The sequence below is a fragment of the Naegleria fowleri genome, assembly GCF_008403515.1.
Source record: "Naegleria fowleri strain ATCC 30894 chromosome Unknown tig64, whole genome shotgun sequence".
In the NCBI taxonomy this organism is placed as follows: domain Eukaryota; phylum Heterolobosea; class Eutetramitea; order Acrasida; family Naegleriidae; genus Naegleria; species Naegleria fowleri.
In genome coordinates this window covers 22,379-46,247 of record NW_025407996.1, presented here as the reverse complement: position 1 = coordinate 46,247, position 23,869 = coordinate 22,379, and the positions used below count along the sequence as shown (strand labels likewise).

The following is a 23,869-nucleotide window of genomic DNA, read 5'->3' as shown; positions in this document are numbered from 1 at the left end:
TCAAGACGAGTTGAGAATTGTGATGAGGACATGGGCAATTTCAGGAATTTAGCAGGAAATGTGGCCTTATTATTGCTCCTTCTTGAGTGTGGCTGCTGTGCTTGTCATCTTTGGTTTCTTGCCAAACAAGACGCTCAACAAACCCTTGGAAATTAAATAATACCAATACGAGTTGAGAATTGTGATGAGGACATAATTGAAAATACAAACGAATGGAACAGCGAATGGTGCGTATTTGAAATCTAAATACGGGTTTTAGCACACGGAAATTTTAATACCACACAAAAAAGTGTGAAGTTGTGAGAAAAACACCACAACAAAAACAACATACCTTCCAAATTGTACATGATATACATGAAAGTCAGTGGAATTAAAGGCATTCTCACCAATGTCCAGCTTAACCACAGTAGAAATCCGCACAAACTATAAACTGACTTGTCTTTCATTCCGCTTTCATATAAAAACCATCTTTGACTGAGTGATCACATCGATTATCGGCAACAAACAACAAATATTACATGTGATGATGATGTTAAGATTGAGCCATCATCACACGAACGAAACAGGATCATCACATTCAATCATCATCATCAACAACCATTAATTGTTTCATTCAATATTGGTTTGAACTTACTTGACGAACGGAGTTGTTGCTTCTGTCAATGTGAACAACAGAGCAAAAAACGAAAATCCCTCATAACTCAAAATCAAGCCCCACCCTATTCGTCACGATCAGACAACAGATGTTGGATTTTACAATGATGGATGTGGTTGACATAAAGATTGGAAAATTATATGATTATATACATATTAATGTCACAAATTAAGAAATCGACAGCACATGTAATAATGGCAAGCAAGACACAACATCGCGTGGTGAATCATTTAAATATATCATCATCGACCAGTTCCGGAACAATAACAACTACTACTTACCAACAATTCCAAAGAAATGATGCAATACCAATCCGATACCTCCCAACTCCTTATAAAACATCAGCATGAAAATCAAATCATACGTAAAATAACCGATCGTGTATTGCAAAGTCCAGTATCCAACTTCATAATCGAAACAATTTGCAACAACATCCCATCTCTTATAACATTCAGCAGTCATACAGATGGCCCACAACGCTCCTCCAAAAGAAATAATTGCATGAACATTTGAAACAAGACGAGAAACCCAATTAATTTTCTTTGAAAAAGTCAAGGAACGAAACGTTGAGGATAACATTGAACTCATTCCATAAAATACAAAAACAAGAAACGTATGGAATATGATGGAACCAATCACATTCATGAGAGTATTCTGTGGATAGGCTTTCAATGTATAATTTTCATTGGAGAAGAAGGCAAACGAGGAGGGTAAGATGCGTGAGTCTCTCGTTGTTGATATTGGCGATGATGATGATGATCGGAAATGATTTTCCAGCGCTGACATTTTTTTCGAACTGGAACCAGCACACTGTGCTCATCAATTTTGATCGAAAGTTCATTACTCTCTGTTATTGGAATTGGATAATTGAATATCTATCAGCTAGAGCAGCAGAGAGGCCGGTCATGATTGTCATTGGATGTTTGATTTTGGTCCTGAGCCGCCGCCATCATGATCATGGCCCTTAGAAAGCACAAAAAAATGGCCACCCAACGTTTGAGGTTTTCATCGCCCATTTCCCCGAGTAAGGACGATGAAGAAGAATCCAATCGCTCCTTACCGCCTCAATCTTCATCATCGGCCTCCATAGGAGTGGCCTCCATGGGTAGAAGAGTTGTACAGCAACCATTATCACCACTTACTACAACTCCCATAACGTTTGGGAGAGGTGGAGGAGGGTCTTTGTCGGGCCGTCATGCTTACCCGACGATCCGTGATGGAGTCGTCGTTGATACTACTCATTTTACTTCTGCCACTCCCAACAACAACAGTGGTGGTAACAGCTCAACCCTTCAGGCTTCTTCCTCTACCACTTCAACACCCTCGATTTCTATGGGAGCACAGAGTCAACCACCCACTCCGAGAAGAAGTAATTTACTAACTACTAGTAGTAATAGTATCGCTCACACAAACAGCAAGAATAGTCCCAATAGTGAGGAGGAAGTCATTGATCAACCCCACCAAAGAAATATTAATAGTGAAGAATCGAAGGTCCTAGGGCAAAGAGATGATATATCAAAGCTCACACTTTTGGACAAAATAAGGTTGAGAGCTTTGGCTCGTAGCAACCACAAACGTCGCCAGGATCAGAACGAGGAGGATACGAGCAGTGATGAGTTACCAATGGATCCCGTGGAGCTGAGTAGCAACAATACCGCAACAACGAGTGAAGTCAATGATACCGCTTTATTCGAAAAAGAATTTTCCCTTAAAACCCCATCCAAACCTTCCTATTCTTCGCCGACCTTTCTCCTTATGGAAGAGATTATTGATTCTTCATTATCATTTAGTACACCTGTATCGTATTCTCGAAATATTTATCCTAATTCTTCGAAACTGTCCAACAGCAGCAGCCTTAATACAACATCCACCCCTAGTGGTAGTAGGAGATCCAATTCTACACCTCCCAAATGTACCAGTACCCTTCCGATGAACAGTGGGCGAGAAGACTCTACTAAAACCACCCACAACACCTCCTCCATTCCCGAATTTTCTGCTCGTTCGTACAGCACTTCAGAGCTGACAGCTGACAACACAGCACTCCCACCTGTAAAAAATTTACAGAGCTCTCCCAAGTCGCCTCCAAGTACATCCACTGACACAATTTTCTCATTCATCCTTCCTAACAAATCTTTTGAGGCAGAGGATGCAATTTCTTCGTCACATCATGCTTCAAAATCCCTGAAAATCATTGAAGTTGGACCAGAAAAACATTCTCAATCCTCCTCCACTAACAGTTTTATACTCATTGATAAACAGGATATGGGGAAAACAATTGATAGTTTAAGGATTAATGCAGAAAATATTGAAGAGGATTTGAGAGTTATACGTTCCCAGTTTGCCAAATTTCAAGATAAATGTAGGTTCTTTTGTTCTACATAATTAATCAGATTATATCATGATTTAAACTACTTGGAATTTTGAATTATTATCAGTGAGTGAAAAAGTTGTCACTATTCACAAATCATTGGATTTATTTTGTGGCTCCTCTGATTTTGCCATAGACTCTGAAAAGTCGTAAGTTTATGCAGCATTATGCATTTTTTAAAGAAAATTGCAATAATAATATTATCCGACAAACTGTTTAAACACGAATCATCAACGATCCTATTTGTGATCATGTTAACAACTTCAAGTAAATGGAAGTTCAAACGAAAAGAAGATTTTCTTGTACTATTAGAAACTTTCACCCGAAATGAGAGATTGGAGGATTTGTATAATTTGTTAAAAGTGTATCGAGCTGGTTTAAAACAAAACGTTTTTGATTATACAGACATTTACTTGAGAAACTGTGTTGAAAAGAGTGCGAAAACATTTGAGCATAAACTGAAATTTTTACAAGATTTAGAATCAACTGAAACAGAAGTGGACTCACTTCTTAATGATATTTATGACAATATTGAAAATGTCATTGTGGAGGCTGAAAAACGAAACAGCATTGATGATCATGTTAAGGCTGTAGAGAAAAATGAAACTCTGTACAACAATTGTTTAAAGAATTATTCAGAAAATTTTGGTAAGGAAACATCATGTAAGGTGAACAGGATTAGAGCTCTCCTCGATGAAAGCCATTCGTTGATGGAGATGTTAACCATCGCGTTGAGCGATCTTTCTAGAGAATCTTTTTTTGAAATTGAGGTTTTTAAAAGAAAAATCCCTTCTGATCAAGTACGACTTGTAAAAGCAACACAATACTTGATTAATTTGATGCAACATGCATATGAAACCAAGAAGAGTCTCAAAGATGCGATTTTCAAGAAAGATGTCGAGCAAGTAAGACACTATGTGCTCAAAATTACCAAGGAATTACCCTCTCCAGGCATTGAAAACATCTTCCTTAGATCTTCGCTTCGACGTGCCCGCATATTTTTAGAACAAAATTCTGACTCGGTTTCCGAACTGGATGCAGAATTGGATGATAAGGAAAAACGAAAGCGAGAGGTAATTGAGAGAATCAAAAATATCATTGAAAAGTCTGATAATTTTAGCGCCGACAAACAGAACAAATTTACACAACTACTCTTACAATCTGGAATTAGAGATGCAACAGTTCTCAAGGAGCTTCGTTTGGCTTGGGAGGAGAAAAAGAAAAAGCTCAATGAAAATAGAATTGTCAAAATGCTCGAGAAATATATTGAAGAGGAACAAATTCAAAATATTGAGGTGTTATTGGAGTCAAATGATTGTTCAGAGCCTATCACAGAAGAGTTACGACTTCTGAAAAGAAAAGCAAAAATTCTTATTTCTAGAAAGAAAAGGCAAGCAGAAGGAGCTCTTGATGAGCACTTTCCAGAAGCGTACGACACTATGCTTGATGGTGATGCTAAAACTACAGTTACAGAGATCTCAACTGAGAAGTCAGCTCACAATTTTTGCAATCGCCTTATGCGAATTCTTGAAACGAAAAATTTGACCTATTTTGACTTGTTGGAACAAGAATTCACTCGATACGTGGACGATAGTGAGGTGTTACCGTGGTGGGACAAAGTTTGCACATTAAAGGAGCAACATGAAAGGGCAACTCACCAATTGAACATCATGATACTCAGTGGCAATAACGACTACAAGCACTTTATGGACACTCTCTCAAAAGCTAGAGAGTTCTTATCTAGAGACCAGTATGATAATTTTCTACGCCGTTGGAAAAATCACCGTGTGGAGCTGTTTGAAAGCGAAATAAGGATAGCTCTCCAGGAAGATAATGAACAAGAGATGCTCCGACTCTATGTTTATTTCCAAGCTAACAAAGGAACTATTTTTGGAAGGAATGACACAATATCAGATATGGTGAATTTGTTGCATAAACGGGCAGGTAGAATTGCTGAATGCAGACAAGAACTGCAAGAGGCCATCGAAAGAAGAGAACCGAATGAAATTGAAAGGGCAATCATTAAGGCGCGTCGATACAAGTCTTTACGGGATGAAACATCAAAAGCAGAAATAATGCTGGATTCGTTGATAGGGCAGGAGTCAAAACATCTGTATTTGTTAGAAAGGGCAATGAAATCTAAGAATCCACTTCTGTTGAGAAGATGTCTTGAGGAAGTTCATAACTTCCAACACTCTTCTGACAAATTGCACACCCTTTATCACCAAGCTGATTTACTCCTGAAAGAATTAGAAAATGAGTACCAACTCGTAGAAGATTTGGAACTATGCATTCAAAGTAAGGACCTGGAAAAAATTCTTGATTTGAGAGATAAGTGTAAAAACCTTCGACATATCTCTGCAGAACAGGTTTTGAAGGACTGTGATACCTTCATTAAGCAGTCTCGTGAGAGTGTACAGCTCGTGCGAAGTTGTATCACTGGCACATTCTGTACAAAGCAAGAGTTTGAAGATTACATGAAACAACATATAATTTCGATGCAAGACAAGACATTACTTAGGAAAGAATGGATCAACATTTCCAGTACAAAGATTTTGCACGATATGATTTACGGAATTCAGTCATGTGACATACGCGGCCTCCGAACTGTTATAGATAATACCAACGATTTTCTTTTGTCCATTGGAAATGATGTTCATTTTGAAAGTGTGGATACTTTGAGAATCAAGCTAAAGCAAGCTCAGGAACTTGTGATTCGGATAGAGAAGCTGAAAAACGAAATGTCTACGGAGATTATTAATGATCAAACTATGGAGACAGTATCGAAGGCGTTACAGGAGGCATCTGGGATTGCGTGCCTTAAAGATGAATGCACTATGGTACAAAAAAGAGTTCAATTATTTATGATGGTGAAGAAGATACTGCAAGAAGATCCAAGACCAGTATTGAAAGACGTTGAACACGTCATGCAACAAGCACTCTCTTTGAAAATTCTAGATGCAGAGACATTGAAATCTCTTTTTTTGCTAAGAGAGCGTTTGAGTGAAAAGGAGTATTTGAAACAAGAATTGGAAACAGCTTTACGTAATAAGGATTCTATCTCTCTTCGATATTGCCTTGAGAGAGGAAAATATTTATTACCTGACAGCATGGAAAAATATCGTAATCAAATTGATCAAGTTCTTGCACAGCAAGAAAATGCAAAAGCGGAACTGTGGGCCATCACAAAACGTTTTGTTGAGTTGAAAGTGTTCGATGAAAACGAATATCTTAAATTCAGGGATATTTTACCTGAACAAGAAATCAACGCTCAAAAGGAAATGGTTTTGAAAATATGTCAACAAGATCACGAACAGGCAAAATTAACACATACCATTGAAAACCAAATTAGGGAGCAAATTCGAGAAAACGAAAAGAAATTGCATTTACAGAGGTCCACATTGGAAGAGAGGCAGCAAGAAAAGGAGCTTATTCTTCAGACAAACCTTTCATTAGAACTTGATGATTCAAAATTTGAGCAAGGATTGTGAATCTCTCAAACAACAAGCAATCGACATCGAAGCAACAAGAGATCACATCGATCAGATCAAAGTAGAAAATGAAAATATATTGACAGAACAGAAAGAAAGAATTCGTATTGCTCAACATCAATTAGCGCAACAAGAGGATGAAATTAGGGCCAACAAACAATATATTGAAGAGATTCTTACTCTTATCAATCAAAAGAAAATAGATTTTGAGAATACACAACAACAAATGATGCTTTTACAGCATGAACATAATTCGTTGCAGGTTAAACTTCACAACCTCACACAACAGATCCAAAATGAGAGGACTGATATTGCTAACCTTCAAGAAGGACTTGAGGCCAAAGAACAAGAGATAGTATTGTTGAATAATACAAAACAGCCACTCTTGAAATCTTTAGAGCAACTACAGGAGAAGTGCACGACCCTGAACGAAGACTTAGAAAAACTCAGATTGCAACAAGAAACCTTGATAAACGAGGAGTTGAATGCAAGGAAAAAATTGGAGTCGATCAAAACAACATTTGATCTTCAATTAATGAACGAGAAAGAGCAGATTGAAAACACTGAACGTGATATAGAAACGCTTAAAAGTGAAATTTCAAAGTTTGAAAAAGAGAAAGCTGACAAGAACTTGGAAAGACAGGTCTTGGATCTGGACCTGAAGAACTGTCAAGAAAGTATATCCTCCATTCAAAACTCTATAGAGAATCAACGGCAAAAGATTAAGGATTTGAAGGATATCGCACAAATGAGAGATGCAGAATGTGTTGAATTGGCAGCATTAGCCCAACAAGAACAACTCGTTCTTGATGAAAAGCAATTCAGATTGCAAGAATACACGAAACAACGTGTAAAGCTAGAAGAATTGAGGCAATTAGAAGAGAAGAAATTGTCAGAGGAGATTAATGCTTGTGAGCAATTGCATCAAGAGATATTACACTTGGAAAAGATTCGTAATGACAAGGAAGAGCAGGCAAGAAATATGCAACAAGAAAAGTACAACTTAGAACAAGCCATGAGAAACAAGTTAGAGGACAAACTTGAGGAGGAAAACACACAAATCAAGTTGCTTGAGGAAGAGTGCAAGAAAAAAGAAGAAGAACGATTGTTGATGGCTAAATTACTACAGGAAGAAGTTCAACGCGTTCAAAATCAGAAACAAACCAATGAAATCACGCTTAGAGATCTAATCAATGAAGCTTCAGGATTAGAATTTGATATTGAAAATGCAACTGCAAAAGTTAACGAGCTACAAAAACTGCTCGCTCTCAAAGAACGCGAGGCATCAACGCTCGAAGAGCGTCATGTAGAGCATGTGAAACGAATAGCAAGTCTCCAAAAATTGATAGAACAAGAGGAGGAAGAATTTAAGAGGGAACAAAACAGCATTGCAATTCAAAAAGAGTCGAACCAGACTGTCCTCAAAAATCTCAAAAAGCAACTACAAGACGAGGAAAATAATCTGTATGAATTAACAGATCTAATCCAGAAGAAGACACAAGAAAATAACAAATTGAAGGAAGACATCACCCTTCTGAATCAGCAACACTTGGATTTAGAATCGATACTGAAAGACCAATCGATCATTTTGCAAGAGCTTCAGAAACTGAATGATCTCAAACTTGAGCTTGAACAAAAGGAGGCAGAAAAAAATCAAGCACTGGAGCAAATCGAACTCATTTCTCAACAAAAAAAGCAACTCGAAAGCATGAAGATGACTGTAATGGAAGATATGAATCAGTGTCAAGAACAATTGGAAGAAAATTTGATGAAAGTTAAAGAGTTAGAGGAACTGATCAAGAAGACACAACTCCAGAGAGAGTCACAAGCTGAGGAGCTTTCCAAGAGAGAGGCAGAAATTCTTTTGGAGTTGCAACGCCAATTGAAAGAGCAGGAAGAAAAATTAAAGTCTCAAGAAATGGAAGAACAAATGAAGTTAAAAGACGAGGAAGAAAGAATAAGCCAAATACATGAGTTAGTGAAATTAAAAGTGAAAGAAAGAGAACAGCTAGAGTTCGAATTGGCGCAAGCAATCGACCAAATGAAACAATTAGAAGAACAACAGAAGCGAGATAATGCTGAAAAACAAACTCGTCTGAACACTTTATTTCACACACATCGCCTACTTGAAGAACAACATGACAGTGAGACCACATCCATTAAGAATTTAGAGTTGTCCTTACACAAAAAGCAGCAAGAAAGGCATGATTTGGAAGAATTATTACAAAAAGAGGAGTGTATAGCTCATGAAGAGAGTATCAAATTAAAGGAAGCAGAACAGAAAAAGATCGTTCAACAAGAGAAGCTGAAGGAGCTACAGCAAGAACATGCCACCATTACAGCACTTGTCAAGAAGGAAGAGACAATTCTGAGAGTTGAGAAGGAGAATGTGAAGAGATTGCAAAATGATATCCAAAACCTCCAAAGAAAACGTTCTCAATTGGAAGAAAAGTTGAAAAATAGCATGTCCAAAGTTAGCGAGTCAGCAGTTGATGATGCTCATATGGATCAAGCAAGTTCTCCACTTGGTATGGATTCTACTATCATCAATATTTCTCCTCTCAATGATACAATTGCTATGTCCACAATGAATAAGGCCGACAAGATGGTTGATGAATTTTCTGTCGACTCTTTACCATCATCAACCGAAGAACGACGAGATACAACTAAAACCACTCCTGTGGAAGACAAGACTGCACTTACAGAAAAAAAGAAAGCCATTCTTCCAAGTAAGGCCAACAAGAAACCAACTCCAGCCTCAATTGACCTTATTGACTATCTTTTGACTGAGCTTCACAAAAAAGGCAGTAAGGGCGAATTTCCTCAAGATGACAAGAAACACTACATTCTACCTCTCAACGATGACCTCTTAATTGCACTTGTACAACAGTACGCATGTATTTTATGTGATAAGTGCATTATTGGAAAAGGAGATTTGTCTCGATTTTACCATGTAGTATTTCCCAAGTTTTTAGAGAGCTTGTCCTTTCAAATCAAAGCTGAACAGAATGATATAGAGGCACAGCAACGATCGAAAAAACTTTTTGCCAAACTGAGACACGTTAAAAAAACTTTTGCTGAATTAGAACATGTCAAATCATTGGAATCCGCAAAAGAATATACGACCTTGTCTCTGCTCTTTATATTCTATTCATACATCTATGGAGTGTTTACGAAAGAATTTTGGGATTATTATTGTTCTGCCTTGGATTTTTTGAAAGAGCACCATGATAGCTCGTCGATTCTTGTCTCAAACGCAGACTCACGTGAGGACTTGAATTTCTTAGTGAAGAAACAATCAAAATTCAAATGTATACTAGCTGATTTTGAAACTGTTGTAGACCATCAAAAGGAAGTTGTGGAACTTTTACTGATGGATAATCATAATAGTCATCAGTGTCTGAACATCCCTCCAGTGGAGAGACTGAAAGGAGTACTCTATGAAATTCGTCGACGAGAGCTTTCAAGTAGTGACAACAAAGACAATGAACAGTCTGAGTCCATATCTGAAATACTTCGCATCAAATTTACAGCGGGTTTATTGTTCACAAGTGAAGTTGGTTTTCGACAATTTAAATTCTTTGGAAGATATTTCTTCTGGGATCATTTAAAATTTTATCTGGAAAAAGTTGCTCCAAAACAGAGTTCCAGTACTGCTACGACAACATTAATTCAAGAGTTGTATCAAAATACCAACGAGAGAATGTCTACCCTCGTTTCAAAAGAGCCAAACGATTTGAAATTTGCCTTATTTGTGTGCATGGCCATTAATAAGAAAAAGCTCGAGGAGATTTTTAGAGCGCTCTTTGTACATCCTCAAATTGGCGAATATTTCTCAGAGGATGCGATTATTCGTTCAGACAAGGTGAAAGAGGTGCTTTGGATACTTGCTCAAATTGACGCATTCACTTCTCTTCCAGAAATTGACATTTCACAGGTGAACAATTTACATTTTGATTATGAGAAGGGATCTTGGATTTGTGGTGTTTAAAAGGGTTGTCCATTTGCTGAAATTAAATGTCGACATATTCCCACCAGAATGAAAAATAAATATTTCATGGTGGTAGAGGTTGAAACGTTGTTCAAAATTTTATTATTCATTTACATTTCTCTGAATTAAAAAGTCACACAATTTCTTGTCCATCTGGCAAATATGGGTTAATAACCAATCAGTAAGGAAATTAAATAGGTCTGATTAATAAAACATTCAAAATGTAAGCGAATGACATAAACACACAACACATACCTTTACCAATATTTTCCACGGTCATGTTAATAAAGTCGGTTCTCAAGTTGAAGATGGTTTTGACGAAAAGTTCGTGTTTTTCTTTGTGCGCTTTTTCATCCTCCTCCACGTAGTGATACTTTTGCATTAAATCCTCCTCTTTCTTAAAGTGAAAGTCTGTATATTCCACCAGGTTATCAAACACACTTCCTATTTCATATCTCATATGCCCGTCTTTTACAGCCTCTGCCAACTCATTAATAAGCTTGACCAGTATTTTATGTTGTTCGTCAATGATATGAACACCAAGAGCATAACCTGGTTTCCATGGCATTGCAATATCAGCTCCAAAAAGGAGATCTGGTTGTTGATGGAATTCGAAAATTAAGAATTATCATGTGGTTTGACAATCAAAGGTTTAAATGATTCAGACAAAATGTAATTCAGTACCAAACGTGGATCACAATCATGATGAATACTTACCCTTATCCGAGTGGAATACAAATTCTGGAATATCGTCCACATTTGCTTTCTTTCGACCTAGCAGGGTCGTTTGAGGTCTTGGTTTTTCACTTGGTTCCGAGGATGGCTTTTGTTCTCCATTGTTTTCTGAATTGGGTTGAGAGGAGGTTTTATCACCTTTGTTTGATTGAATCGAGTCTTGTTTTGGTTGTTGTTGCATTTCCTTTGGTTGTTCATGAAACGATTGTTTTTGCTGATCTTTCATTGCAGAATCAACATTATTTTTGGAGGAAGCTGACCCATTGTTCTTGCTATTCTGCACGGTGGCCTTTTGATCGTTTACGACGGTTTTATCCTGGTCTTTGCGGTTGGTGTTTCTGTTAGCGGACTTATTGGAGTCTATGCTCTTTCTAGAGTCTGTACTCTTTCGTCTATCCACATTGCTTCTGCTTGAGGAGGACCTTCTTCCAACTGATAATCCAGAGCCCATCTTGAATTTAATAGGTATCAAGAGATTTTTGTAGGAAATATGTGTTTTTGAGGTTTGTATATGTACAGGTTGAGCTAATTCAGAATGAGGGGAGTGTCTTCTTGTATTCAAAGAAAAAAAGGAAATCAAAGAGAAAAGAATATTTTGAGATAAATTACTACCGATATGGATGAAAAGATCACTAGAGATATACGAGTATCCGTCAGTAGAAGAATTTGACTCTGATGATGGCGACGAACGTTTTCAATAACGACAATTTTTTTTAATCGTTATTTTACAGTTGGCGCCAACCGAGGAATCTCTTTTGGGAATTAAAACTCTTTCCTGAACTCGAGAATATGTACTTGACAAAGACAAAAGAGGAATGGATCCGCAGTTTGTGTCATTAAACCCTTGAATATCATGTCGGGATTCGAACAGTTGCCAATAGACAGTAACAACACTAACCATAGAGATTGAAGAATTTCTTACGATCCAGTTTGCAAACATGACTAAGGAATTGTTGACCTTCTTAAATTTGAGAACACACCTCTCTGTTTTCACAAATTGTCATCAATTCGTTTGGAAACTGTTGTCCAGTGATATTCCTTGACTTTTCATGGAGTAAGATGTTGGAGGCAACAAGAAATTCTAATTTCTTCCATTTGAATGGTTGCTCTTTGGATACTTTAAGAGAGTCACATTGCCAGAATTGGACGAAAGTTTGAGAGATACTTTTAAGGAAATAATGACGAAAATACAGAGTATTAAAAATTCATCCTCTTTTTCCTCTCATGAAAAAGAAAACGAATCAAACTCGTTCATCTCTCTCTCAACAACAACAACAAGAACAACAACAATTATCGTCACCACAACGATCGACTCTCCTAATAAACCCATCATAAACCCATTTTTGGAATTTTTAATGCATTCTCATTCCAACCTTCTCTCCACACTGATCCTTTTCGAAAATGATGCAAGAAGAAGATTTCATGTCCACTCCTTCACGTGGAGGAGGGGGCGACAGCGGCGGCATCATGATCACTTCTTCAAACAACAACAACCTCAAGAATAACAACCTCAACGAACGATCGGAACGATCAGATTTCTCTCTAGATCTCTCTTCCTCACAACTCGACGTTGAACACGACATGAACCATCGAGATCATGTCATGGATGATGGCAGTGGTGGAGAATTGGCATCATCCTCATTGTCTCAATCCATCATGATGATTGGAACAGGTGCAGGGAATGGTATCCCTTCAAATCATTCTGCCATCATGATGGGAGAATATGGACAACTCGATGCTGAGAGTTCAAAACCTGTACTGAAAAGAAATCCATACCTTTCCTTGTTGTTTCATAATAAGCGATTTATGATTATTTGGATGGCAGGAGTGTTGTCTGGAATGGGAAATTATTTTTCAGAAATTGGTAAGTGGTGTTGTTGTTGAAGAGTGTGCACATGGGATCTGACTGTATTTATGGTTGTCAACTTGCTGAAACTCATGTTGGTGACATATTTTTCCAAATTTGGATTTGACACTTTCTTGGCATTTTCATGTTAGGAGTCATTTATGAAGTGGAGAATCGAGCAACCTTTGGTTTTGCCACAGGTGCCCTATTCATTTCCATCTTTGCTCCTTCCTGTCTCGCAATGCCTTTCGCCGGAGTTTGCAGTGATCTCTTCGATCGAAGAAAAGTTTTAATTATTGCAAATATTTTGAGAGGAATTGTTGCTTTTTGTTTACCATTCGGATTTCTCGTTCAAAATTTAGGAAATGGTCCCTTATTTGCCTTCTATTATCTTGAAATGTTTCTCATTTTCTTTATTAATGCCTTTTACGATGCATGTCGAGGATGCTTAATGCCACTTGTCGTCGATCATCATGATCTCATTGCATGCAACGCACTCGATAGTCTCACCTGGCTGTTTTGTTCCTATGCTGGAGCTGCCATTGGAGGATTTGTGAGGGCTGCTTTTGGATTGTTGACAGTCTATTTGGTCAATGGTTTCTTGTTTGTGGCAGCACTCTTGTTGACCATTTGGTTGATGTGGTTTCCTGAATTAAATCCACCAAAACCTGCCAACACTCTGAAAGGACTTGCTCTCATGAAACACAGTTTTGTCGAATTGTTTCAAGGATTTAAATTATTATTTGGAGGAAAGGGTTATTTGTTTAGCTTTGCCATTATGAAATTGGTGGGAAGTTTTATTTGGGCTTCTGTTGAATTTATTAACGTGAAAATTTCAGAATTCCCAACTATTACCATTTTAAATAGTCCAGAAGATACCAACACCATTGCATACTGTTTGTTCGGGGTTGGAAGTGGAATAGCACCCATGTTGTGTGAATTGTTGTTGGGAAATCGAATTCGACGATCCGTACGGAGTGCCTTTTGGTTACGTTTCGTCATTCTTGTTTGCTTTTTATTCATTCCATTGGGATTTTTATTAATGTCCTTCACAGTGCATGCCTCCATGTTCGTCATTGGAAATTTCATTTTGGGTTCAGCAGGAGGTGTTATTTGGGTTTATTCCATGTCAGCCATTGAACAATTGACACCCAATCACTTTTTAGGACGAATTACTGCCTTTGACATATGTTTTGGATTTGGAGCTGGACAGGCATTAGGTGTGATGGTACCTTCTCCATTGTTGTATGATTTTATTGGATTGAAACAACCACACTTGTTTGCATTGGTCATGTTTTGTATTGGTTGGGTGGTGTTTGTCATGTGGGTGGTGTGGTTTTATTTGACACGAAATATTGATCAACATCATCATCAGCAGGTGATGACCATGCATGATGACATGGAGATACATGACAACAATAAATGAAGACCTTGATGGAAATTAGGTTAATTATTGAGCTACTGATGTCACTCAATACAATACCTTCTCTTTCTCAATTTGAAAATGTCACACACAGCTGTACTACAGACCATTTCCTCAATCTGATTCATGATCTCTTTCTGTAATGTCGAACCAACTCTCGCCAGCATTATAGGATGTGAATTCGGGTGAAAGATCTGCAACATTCACTTGATCCTGTTGTGACAACGAAGATCCATTCTTCTTGGGTTTTCTACTTCGACTTTTCTTTTTTGTGGCAGCGTTCGTTTGATTATTACCAGTGGAAGGGTTTGAATTGCTATTTGCATGAATTAATTCTGATTCAATGCCATTAGCAGTGGTGTTGCTATTCATTGACGAACTTGTTGTAGTATTCTCACGACCGCTGGTCGATCTTTCCAAATTTTGGAGTGACGAACTTCTCGCTACTGCTGGAATATGGTTGGAACTTTCACCAATAGTTTGTGTTGTTGAAACTGGTGGAAGAAGTGGATTTCGTTTGAAAGAAGAAGATGAATTTGATGCATTGCTTGCTCCTGACACATTTCTTGGTCGTGAAGGAATACCACTCCCCACAACAACAACTGGTGAAATGTTTGTGGGTGGAGGTGGCGGCGGAATCATACCATACTCCAAATTGTAAGGCATTGAAAAATTGGTTTGTCTCGGAGAGACAGGGACAGTTGAAATTTGTTGGTGGTGAAGATGTGAATTGGGGTTGTTGACATTGGAGTAGGATATATTGGATGATGACGATGTCGAAGAGTTTGACGATGAAGAGTTTGAGTTGTTACTAATACTATTATTCGTATTCGTATTGGAAGGAATTCGTTGCTGCATTTGATTATGATGCATGGAAATGGCAACTGCTGCCGGGTGTCGAAATCCATAGTATGGATTCGAAAGCATTAAAGTGAGATTGGAGAGATTGGTGGAGAGTAATTTCAAACTGTCCTTAATACCCTCACATGTGTTGGTCAGATTTCCCACTGATTGAATAATATTATTGGCTGTCTCTGTAAAGTAGGCTGAGGATGATCCTGCTGCAATATTGGGGTCAACAGGTAACATGGTAATCGATGAGGATGAAACTGAGCGTTGATGTGACGTGGTGGAATGTTGAGTGTTAACATCTCCATGAGAGTCATTAGTCTGGTGAGAGGATTGATATGATGAATTTGCTAGCATTCCGGATTGTGAAGAGGAATTTTCAACGAACGAGTGGTGTGCATTGGGTGGAGACATGTACGAAGTGGGAATTAATTTGGCCGCTGCAAGAATTTTCTTTCGAGGCCCAAATTTTGAAATTCCCAGTTTGAACAAGTCTGCATCGGTGAGCAGTGGAATGCACTCCAAGTCAATCTCTTCCTGTAGAAAAATACTTGCATAACGACCAAGTCCAAGATTAACCAACCAATTTGTAACCTCTTTGACTTCCTTACTGCCAAACATTTGATCTCCATTTCCAGTACTGAGAGTTTTTCGTTTGGCACTGCTTCGTTTTCGTCGTGCGGTTTTTGTTTTGGTCGATGTGACATCAGTACTTTCGTTAGCGTTTGGTAAATGTGAAACGGCTGTCAGATCTTTAGTGGTGCCACCAATAGTGTCACTTCGTTGTTTTTCTTCTGGACCTCCTTCTATTTTCACATCACTTCTTAGCTCGAGATAGGTCTGTGACAACTTGTCTAAATATTGCGACAGATATTGGCCTTTCGAGTACTCGACTGTATCACTCAATAATAACTCATCATCGGATTCATAACCATACGTTTCATAAATTCCCACCTTTTCAAATGCTGCCTTAATATCAAACAAGTAGAGTTCTTTAAATCGATGATTGCCTCCACCTCCTCCAAACACGTACAAATAATTGTTGTCAACGAGACACGTCGTGTGGGCACATCTCGCTTTTGGACTCTTAAATTCAATACGTCTTGCTTTGTGTGACTGTAAATCAAGTATGAATAAATCTTCAAAATATTTAGCGTCATCTCCTCCCCACAATATCAATAAATGTCGACCTAAAATGATGTTGGCTGTATGAGCAGCTCGAGGTGCAAGAAATGGCCCAGAATCTGGCAATTCAATTCGTGTCCAAACAAAACTCGTCAAATCGAGCATGTATAAGTCATTGAGCATACTCGTTTTAAATACACCACCAAAGACGTACATCTTTCCAGAATGCACACAAGCAGAGTGTCCCCATCGAGCAGAAGGCTTATTTTCAGATTCAGATGGTTGGCTCCACTCCATTTCGTTCACATCTAAAACCCAAATATCATCAAAAATTCTATTTTTTCCTCCTCCGCCGTATAGTATCACTCGAGAGCTATCCTCTGTGACAACAGCTGTATGCCTACTTCGTGGAGCAGGATATATTTCTTTCATGGTGAAATTTAAGGAATCAAGTTGTTCATGATGAGAGGGATTTCCGAAACCAATCAAGTCTTCCTTAGTTCCCGATTGATTTGCACGAATAAATTGTTCCACTACTTTTGATGAGACGAGTGGATTTTTGTTTTCTTCTCCTTCATTCTCCACTGTTCCGCTAGAATTATTCTTATTATTTGCAATTTCTTCTTGAAGCTTGTGAAATTCTTCCTCTGTTAAAATAATGTCGTCATCAGAAATGTAGACTCGAACACGACTCGATACTTTGGGTCGAGTCCAACGAAACATGTTACAGCACTGTATCGACGAGTCATTCGTTGTTGAAAGTAATTGCATTTCCTTTTTAAACTCATCATCATTTTCTGTGACAATTTCCATCACTACCAAATCAGACAAGTAATGCATTCCATTACCTCCTCCAATAAACAAAAGTCTACCCTTCTCTTCCGAAAGGACCGTAATAGAATGTCCAGATCTCGGACTCGGCGTACTTCCAAACGTCTTTACAGGTTGTTTCCATGTATTCGTGACTGCATCAAATAAATGTACATCATTGAGCATATTGGCTCCATCAAATCCTCCGTGAATCATGAGCGTTGGATGATTGGAGTTGATATTAGGATGCTTCAGCATGACGCTACAATGTCCCCATCGTGCAGATGGTGACGTTCCTGAGGATGGGCTCGGTATGGACCACAACCTCCGTCTTCGTATGTTGTTGTTGCTGCAGGTTGTAGTGGCCACGGATGAAGCTTGATCGGACTGATCCGCTAAAATGTATTCCTCTTCATCTTCCTCTGTATATTCTGAATTTATCATTTGATAATGTTGAGCTGGTAATTTTGTATTTACAAGAAATGTTTTTGATGATGATGGAGTGGTTCCGAGGTTGTTGTTATGTTGGTTTTCAAAATTCTACTATCAATACTATTATTTTGTTGGTGATGATGATGAGTTGTTTACGAGTGTTGTTGGGAATTCATATAATAATACTATTCTTTTTCATCAACGATGATCATCATAAAAATAAGTAGCTACCCTCCTCTACTCGTATCAACGATCGTATTCTCGAGAAAAGAAAACAATTCAACAACAGATTAAATATTCGGGTGTTGTTGTTGAAAGGATACCCCACAATTAATACCGTGTGCTTTTTTTTGTAATCTCTCTCAAATCCTCTTTATATTGGTCATCATGAACTTGGTCAAAACAGAGGACTTCAAAGCACAAAAACCAAGCGTTAAAACATTGTTGAATCCCTTTTACTCCCAAATAAGTATTTTACAAAAACTCAAAATCATTTGATCTGCTTCCTTGTCAAGTCTTTTTATTAGTAATAATCCAAATCCTTATCGAGAACATAATCATAGGCCTCATCTTCACTCATCTTTCCTTGTTGAACCCATTGATTCGTTTGTTTGATACTCTTCTCTCTCATCTTGTTCGAAACATAGCCCTGGACTTGTCCCATTTTCTCAATGGCTGTCAGAATCCAAGAAGGCATGCCAATCATCTTGGAAATTCCTTTTTTAATGGTCCATGCAGTTCCTTTCTTGGTGACCCATGATTTCACTTGTTGAAGCTCTTCATCTGAAACGTAAATGAAATCATCATCGTCAAGATAAATTTGGTTACGATAGTGATCAGTCTTGGTGTTGGATGGCATTGCTGTTGATTGTTTTTTGTGAATTGGTGCGGATTATGATTAAGTGGAGCTAATTGCAATTTATTTGAGATCACATTCTGAAAATATTTTGTAATTCTATTCGAAATACCTAATAAGGACAAATTCACGTTCTCAGGTATGTGTTCAATAAGCACGAGCCCATTATAATGATCTCTTACTTCACGTGAACAACAAGTTCAGCTGAACAGTGTTTATTATACAAGACCTAAAGACCTATGGCCATTGAAAGACATGTGGCGAGCAATCAAAATATTTCATCAAAACAATAAAAAATGCGACCCAAAAGCTATAACCCTCTCGATCCCATTCTTCAAATCCAACCCGAAGCTGGAAAAGAAAGCCTTCAAATGAAGGAGATTTTGGTTCGGGGAGTGGAACGTACCAATGAATCCAAATTGAAGAACGCTTTTGAAGAAACAAAGAAGGCTAAAAATTTAAATGAATTGAATGAAGCGATTAGTGTTGGTTTGGAGAGATGTAGTAAATTGGATGTATTGAACAATTTGAATGTCATTCTTGATACGGATGAGAACAAAAATGTTGTACTCGTTTTGGACTGTAAGGAGAAACAATCAACACGTTTTTCTGTGGGTTCTACAGTGAATGACAAGGGCCAAGTCAAGGGAGAGGTTTCACTCGGATATCGAAACTTGTTGGGTGTAGCCGATAGGTGGGATATTGATGCTAATTTCGATAAGAGTGGCTTGACTTTTGTGAGTCATGCCTTCTTTCCACAAAGTTTCAATAACGATGGTGCTCTCTATTTGAGTGGATATTTGCTGGGAAGTAGAAGAATTACAAATCTCTTGCAAGAGAAATCGAATGGTGTTTCGGTCCGAGCTGAAATTAATGATAGACACACCATTTCCTATGATTTCGAGCTCAGAAGAAATGAAGATGTGAATGCCATCTTCAGAAAGGCATCATCATCGGGCTCCTTTAATCGATTCTTCTCTTCATTTTTCAATACCAAGACTCAAGAATCGGAACCTGTTCTTGACCATGATGACTCTCATGTGAAGAGTCAAGTTTGGACCGAAGTGAGAGAACGCAGTGTGAAATCATCACTCAGTCACATTTATCGTTATGATACAAGAGACTCTGCTGCCACACCATCACAAGGAGCCTTCTTTAAATTAGTTCATCGATTGGCAGGATTGGGCGGTGATGTGAAACACTACTCGGTCGACATGAATGGTGAAGTGTTCGTTCCACTCATTACCGATACTCTTACTGCTGCCTTAAAACTCAATATTGGCACGATAGTTCCTCTCGATCGACAAAACGATACCTTTATTTCTCTCAATGACCGATTTGTGGAGAACGTTCGTGGATTCCCTGCGGTAGGACTGGTTCATCCACGCTCCGAGGAAGTTTATGGAGGTAATGTGAAGGCTCTAGCAACCGGAAGACTTGTTTTCCCATTCCCAATTTCTTTCCTTCATCAGTTACTTGGCTTGCATTGTCAAGCATTCTTTGATGCAGGAAATGTGGCCAATCTGAACGATTACAGTGAAAAGGGTATTCAAGAGTTTAAGGAAGAATTCTCAAAGGGTCTCCACACTAGCTTTGGCTTTGGTCTTGCCATGATGTTGAGCTTTGGTAGAATTGAATTCAATTTCGCCAAGCCATCGACACTCTTCAATGGCACTAGCAATTTACCACCCACTCTTCAAAACTTTAAACAATTTTCAGTCAACTTTGTGTATAATGAATAAGGTGGACCATGGTATGAAACATTATCGGGCTTGTGAGGTAATTATTTATCAGGTCACACAAAGTAGGTTTGATTTTGCATTTGGGTTTAAACCCTTCTTCTGGATGAATCACTCACCACAATAGTTAATTATAATAAATTGATTTCAGGCCAATTTTGGTAAATATTTGGTAAATTTTTAAGGTCGGGTATTTGAGTATCTCGAATCATTACTTCGTCATGGTGGATGATGAAAACTTTTACCCAACACAAAAAAAATTCAGGGATGGGTTTATTCGATGATAAACGTTGTTCGATGGTTTTATGTACATTATTTACAAGCCGAACGTAAGATACGTAGTGACTTCCTAGCAGGCACCCCGGAAGTAAAGGTGTTTAAACTGCTCACGATAACAGCAGCAACCCCTGGGATTCGAACGCTGGACCAGTTGGCTGCCACAGTTCCAGAAAAACCACTCGGCCATATGCGGGCAGCTACCCAACACAAAAAAATGTCCAGTAAGCAACACTCAAACTCTCCATCACCGGTGCAAGATCTCATCAGACTCTCAAAATTTGGAGGTAATCAATGGTGTGCCGATTGCAGAGCTTCGAAACCTCAATGGGTGGATGTAACACAAGGAGTTTTTATTTGTATCAAATGTGCTGGAATCCGTCGAAGCAATATTTCCGTTTCAATCTGCCGAGTAAAATCATTGACATTAGATCGGTGGACTCACACAGAGTATGAACACGTACAATCTCTCGGAAATGTGATTGTGAATAACAAGTTAGAGGCAAAACTTGATTCCGAAACGAGATCACGTTTTGTTAATAGTGATTCATCGAAATTAATGGAGACATTTATCGTGAGCAAGTATGTGCATAAGGAATGGGCTCAAGATATCAAATCGGAAGAAAATAATGAGTCTCATGGTGAAGATGAAAAGGATGACATGACGGTACCCTCTGCATCGCATTCCATCGAGTCACCAACAAAAGATCAATTTTCTTCATTGTTCAGTAGAAAATTAATTTTCGATTTTAAAACGATTGCCAATTTAAGTCTTTCCGATCAGTTTTACAAAAACTGTAGAATAGCCATGAACGAGAATTTTGTTTGTCTCTTGAAACCGAACGAGGATACTATGTGTGATACACAGGATTACATTCGATTTAGCATAAAGACGGGAATTATTTCGAAAAGACAACAAATTACAAATAGTACATTACTGATTTCATGCAATGTGGATGGAAAACTTGAATTCCATTTACCATCTGCTCACTTACAAATTGTGAATACTCGAAATTCAAAAATAGAAAAGGACATTATTATTTCAGGAAATTACATTGAATTTGCTAAATGGTTGGATGATCACACTGTTGCTTTTGTATCGTGCAGTTCGAGCGATCATTCAAGTGGAGAGAGATGTCTATATCATTGCACAAAGGATTTGACATTGGACAATACTGTTCAATGGAGCTTGATAAAGATCTTTGAATTTTCAAATCAACCTGTGGAAAAGAAAGTAATAGATATTGAAATGAACATCTCAAAAGATCAACATATCGTCAAGTTATTGAATAAGGATTCGAAGTTGTGCACATGTATATTCTTATCAACCATTTCTAAAAAAGTGTCACCAAGCGAAAGGAGCACTGAAATTTCAATCAAGTAGAACAATAGAATATCCGGCTACCCATATTGTGAACGAAAAATTAGGAATTTGTTCTTGTTTGGATTGTTCTGGAACATTAATTTGTTTTGACTTGTACAAGCTTGAAAGAATTCAAAAGGATAGAATTCCACATATATTCTTACAAGTAGTTTCAACAGAGAATGACTTTCTTTGTTTGGACTCATCTTTGAAATTATTTAAAATTACATTTAGCGTCCAATATTTGTTGACGATAGCAATTCAAGATCAATGGAAGAGAACTCTTTTCGAATACACACCCAGGAAAGAAATTGAAAATTGTATTGAGCCCATTTGTCATTTAAAAATATTTGCTAGAGATCAGCATCAACGTGGAAGAATTACATGTGTGAAAGCAGTTATCTCTAAATATTACCCACAACTGTGGCATAACGTTATTGAAAAAGATCTCGAATGTCCATTCCTGTCACAACAAGAATTATTGGTTTTGAACGAGTTGATGGCATGCTTAATGTATGGAAAATCAAAATTTGAAAGTAGAGATTTATTTTCACTGGCATGTATTTTACATTATTGCGCGTCAGAGTTTCCGGAACTGACCACACTTCTTGAAACATCCTTTTCAGAAAGCATTTCCATGGAAAATGTTTTTTCATTAGTTGAGAACATCCGTAATTTTTTGCTTGATCATCCAGACAGCACTCTATTGAGAAAATATTTAACAGAATGCTATCAATTTTTAAAAGAATGCGAAACGGAAGAAAACAGTGAGCAATTGGGACCATTTTTACGTGAAATCAATGAATATCTTGAAATCAATGGGATGAATAACGAATTGACGAAGCAACAACAATCTCAACAGGCCCAACATGAGCCACAAAACTCTCTGGGCTCACTCTTCTATTCAATGATCCTCAAATGAGTGATGTTAAGGTCGATGTATTCGGACAAACCTTTCATCTCCACAGAACCATTCTTTCCAACGCAAGTACCTTTTTCGAAATTTTACTGAACGAAGAATCTCCATATAGTGACATTTCAAAAGATGATTTTTTAGTATTGCAAGATCCTTGGAACGAGCAACTCAATCCATTGAATTCGATGGAACACCAAGGAAACTCACAACATATCGTACAAATCAAATCTACTGCATTAATTATTTTACTAAAGTATTGCTATTGAATTTTGGATCATGCGTTGCAAATTGAAAATTCAAAATTACAAGGCACTAACGATTTCGATGAGGATTACTTTTGGAAAAATTGCGACCAGAAAAATCAGCAACAACAATCAGTCACCATCACAACCGACACCACAGATTGAAACTATTCCACACTTGGAAGTTTCACAAATCCTGACCTTATTTACCTATTCCAATTTCTATCAAATCACCTCACTCAAGCGACACTCCATTCAATTATTCAAACATCAATTAAGTGTCGACAATTTTATTGAAGCTTGTTATTGGTTCACTACGTATCGTTTAGAGTCCAATGAACAGTTAAACCAAGTTCTCCTTGAGTTTGGAGCTCGACAGGCGCGAGAAATTTTTGACAAGTATTCAGATGCAGAATTGGAACCTTATGGGTTCATAATGACACGACTGGCGAGAAAATTGGCAATGAACACGACTCAACACAACCATGAAATGCACAATTGGGATGTCACGAACTTTTTTAAAATCCTTAACAAGTTGAATAATAATGATATTAACACAGAATGACATTGAATGCATTACTTTCAATTCAGACACAAATCGCAATTACAAAAAATGCACAAATTCATCATTCGCAAAAATTTCCCTTCCACATTAATCCACTCTTCCATCAATACGAGTGCTAACCGTAGCCACAGCAGCAACAGTGGTGGTATTTCATTACATCATCTCTCTGATCTTCATATCTGGCAAC

General features: G+C 37.8%; 8 protein-coding genes across 8 annotated transcripts; 4 read left to right on the top strand and 4 right to left on the bottom strand.

The window, feature by feature from the left end:
* Positions 1 to 69: 69 nt before the first annotated feature.
* Positions 70 to 1,441, bottom strand: FDP41_008765 (uncharacterized protein; the record flags this gene model as incomplete). The annotated part of the gene is made up of 4 exons (XM_044712653.1): positions 70 to 242; positions 332 to 474; positions 635 to 719; positions 937 to 1,441. The coding sequence occupies 4 exons, from the start codon at positions 1,439 to 1,441 to the stop codon at positions 70 to 72; spliced, it is 906 nt and encodes a 301-aa protein (XP_044557627.1).
* A 195-nt stretch (positions 1,442 to 1,636) lies between these two features.
* On the top strand, positions 1,637 to 10,505 carry FDP41_008764 (uncharacterized protein; the record flags this gene model as incomplete). The annotated part of the gene is made up of 4 exons (XM_044712652.1): positions 1,637 to 3,014; positions 3,091 to 3,172; positions 3,292 to 6,417; positions 6,503 to 10,505. 4 exons carry the CDS (start codon positions 1,637 to 1,639, stop codon positions 10,503 to 10,505), a joined length of 8,589 nt encoding a protein of 2,862 aa, XP_044557626.1.
* A 102-nt stretch (positions 10,506 to 10,607) lies between these two features.
* Positions 10,608 to 11,691, bottom strand: FDP41_008763 (uncharacterized protein; the record flags this gene model as incomplete). Its single annotated transcript, XM_044712651.1, has 3 exons — positions 10,608 to 10,705; positions 10,761 to 11,099; positions 11,223 to 11,691. 3 exons carry the CDS (start codon positions 11,689 to 11,691, stop codon positions 10,608 to 10,610), a joined length of 906 nt encoding a protein of 301 aa, XP_044557625.1.
* Positions 11,692 to 12,641: 950 nt separating this feature from the next.
* On the top strand, positions 12,642 to 14,512 carry FDP41_008762 (uncharacterized protein; the record flags this gene model as incomplete). The annotated part of the gene is made up of 2 exons (XM_044712650.1): positions 12,642 to 13,104; positions 13,239 to 14,512. The coding sequence occupies 2 exons, from the start codon at positions 12,642 to 12,644 to the stop codon at positions 14,510 to 14,512; spliced, it is 1,737 nt and encodes a 578-aa protein (XP_044557624.1).
* Positions 14,513 to 14,623: 111 nt separating this feature from the next.
* Positions 14,624 to 17,737, bottom strand: FDP41_008761 (uncharacterized protein; the record flags this gene model as incomplete). The annotated part of the gene is made up of 1 exon (XM_044712649.1): positions 14,624 to 17,737. The coding sequence occupies one exon, from the start codon at positions 17,735 to 17,737 to the stop codon at positions 14,624 to 14,626; it is 3,114 nt and encodes a 1,037-aa protein (XP_044557623.1).
* Positions 17,738 to 18,248: 511 nt separating this feature from the next.
* FDP41_008760 (uncharacterized protein) lies at positions 18,249 to 18,584 on the bottom strand (the record flags this gene model as incomplete). The annotated part of the gene is made up of 1 exon (XM_044712648.1): positions 18,249 to 18,584. The coding sequence occupies one exon, from the start codon at positions 18,582 to 18,584 to the stop codon at positions 18,249 to 18,251; it is 336 nt and encodes a 111-aa protein (XP_044557622.1).
* Positions 18,585 to 18,877: 293 nt separating this feature from the next.
* On the top strand, positions 18,878 to 20,323 carry FDP41_008759 (uncharacterized protein; the record flags this gene model as incomplete). Its single annotated transcript, XM_044712646.1, has 1 exon — positions 18,878 to 20,323. One exon carries the CDS (start codon positions 18,878 to 18,880, stop codon positions 20,321 to 20,323), a length of 1,446 nt encoding a protein of 481 aa, XP_044557621.1.
* A 490-nt stretch (positions 20,324 to 20,813) lies between these two features.
* On the top strand, positions 20,814 to 22,881 carry FDP41_008758 (uncharacterized protein; the record flags this gene model as incomplete). The annotated part of the gene is made up of 2 exons (XM_044712645.1): positions 20,814 to 21,872; positions 21,940 to 22,881. The coding sequence occupies 2 exons, from the start codon at positions 20,814 to 20,816 to the stop codon at positions 22,879 to 22,881; spliced, it is 2,001 nt and encodes a 666-aa protein (XP_044557620.1).
* Between the last annotated feature and the right edge of the window lie 988 nt (positions 22,882 to 23,869).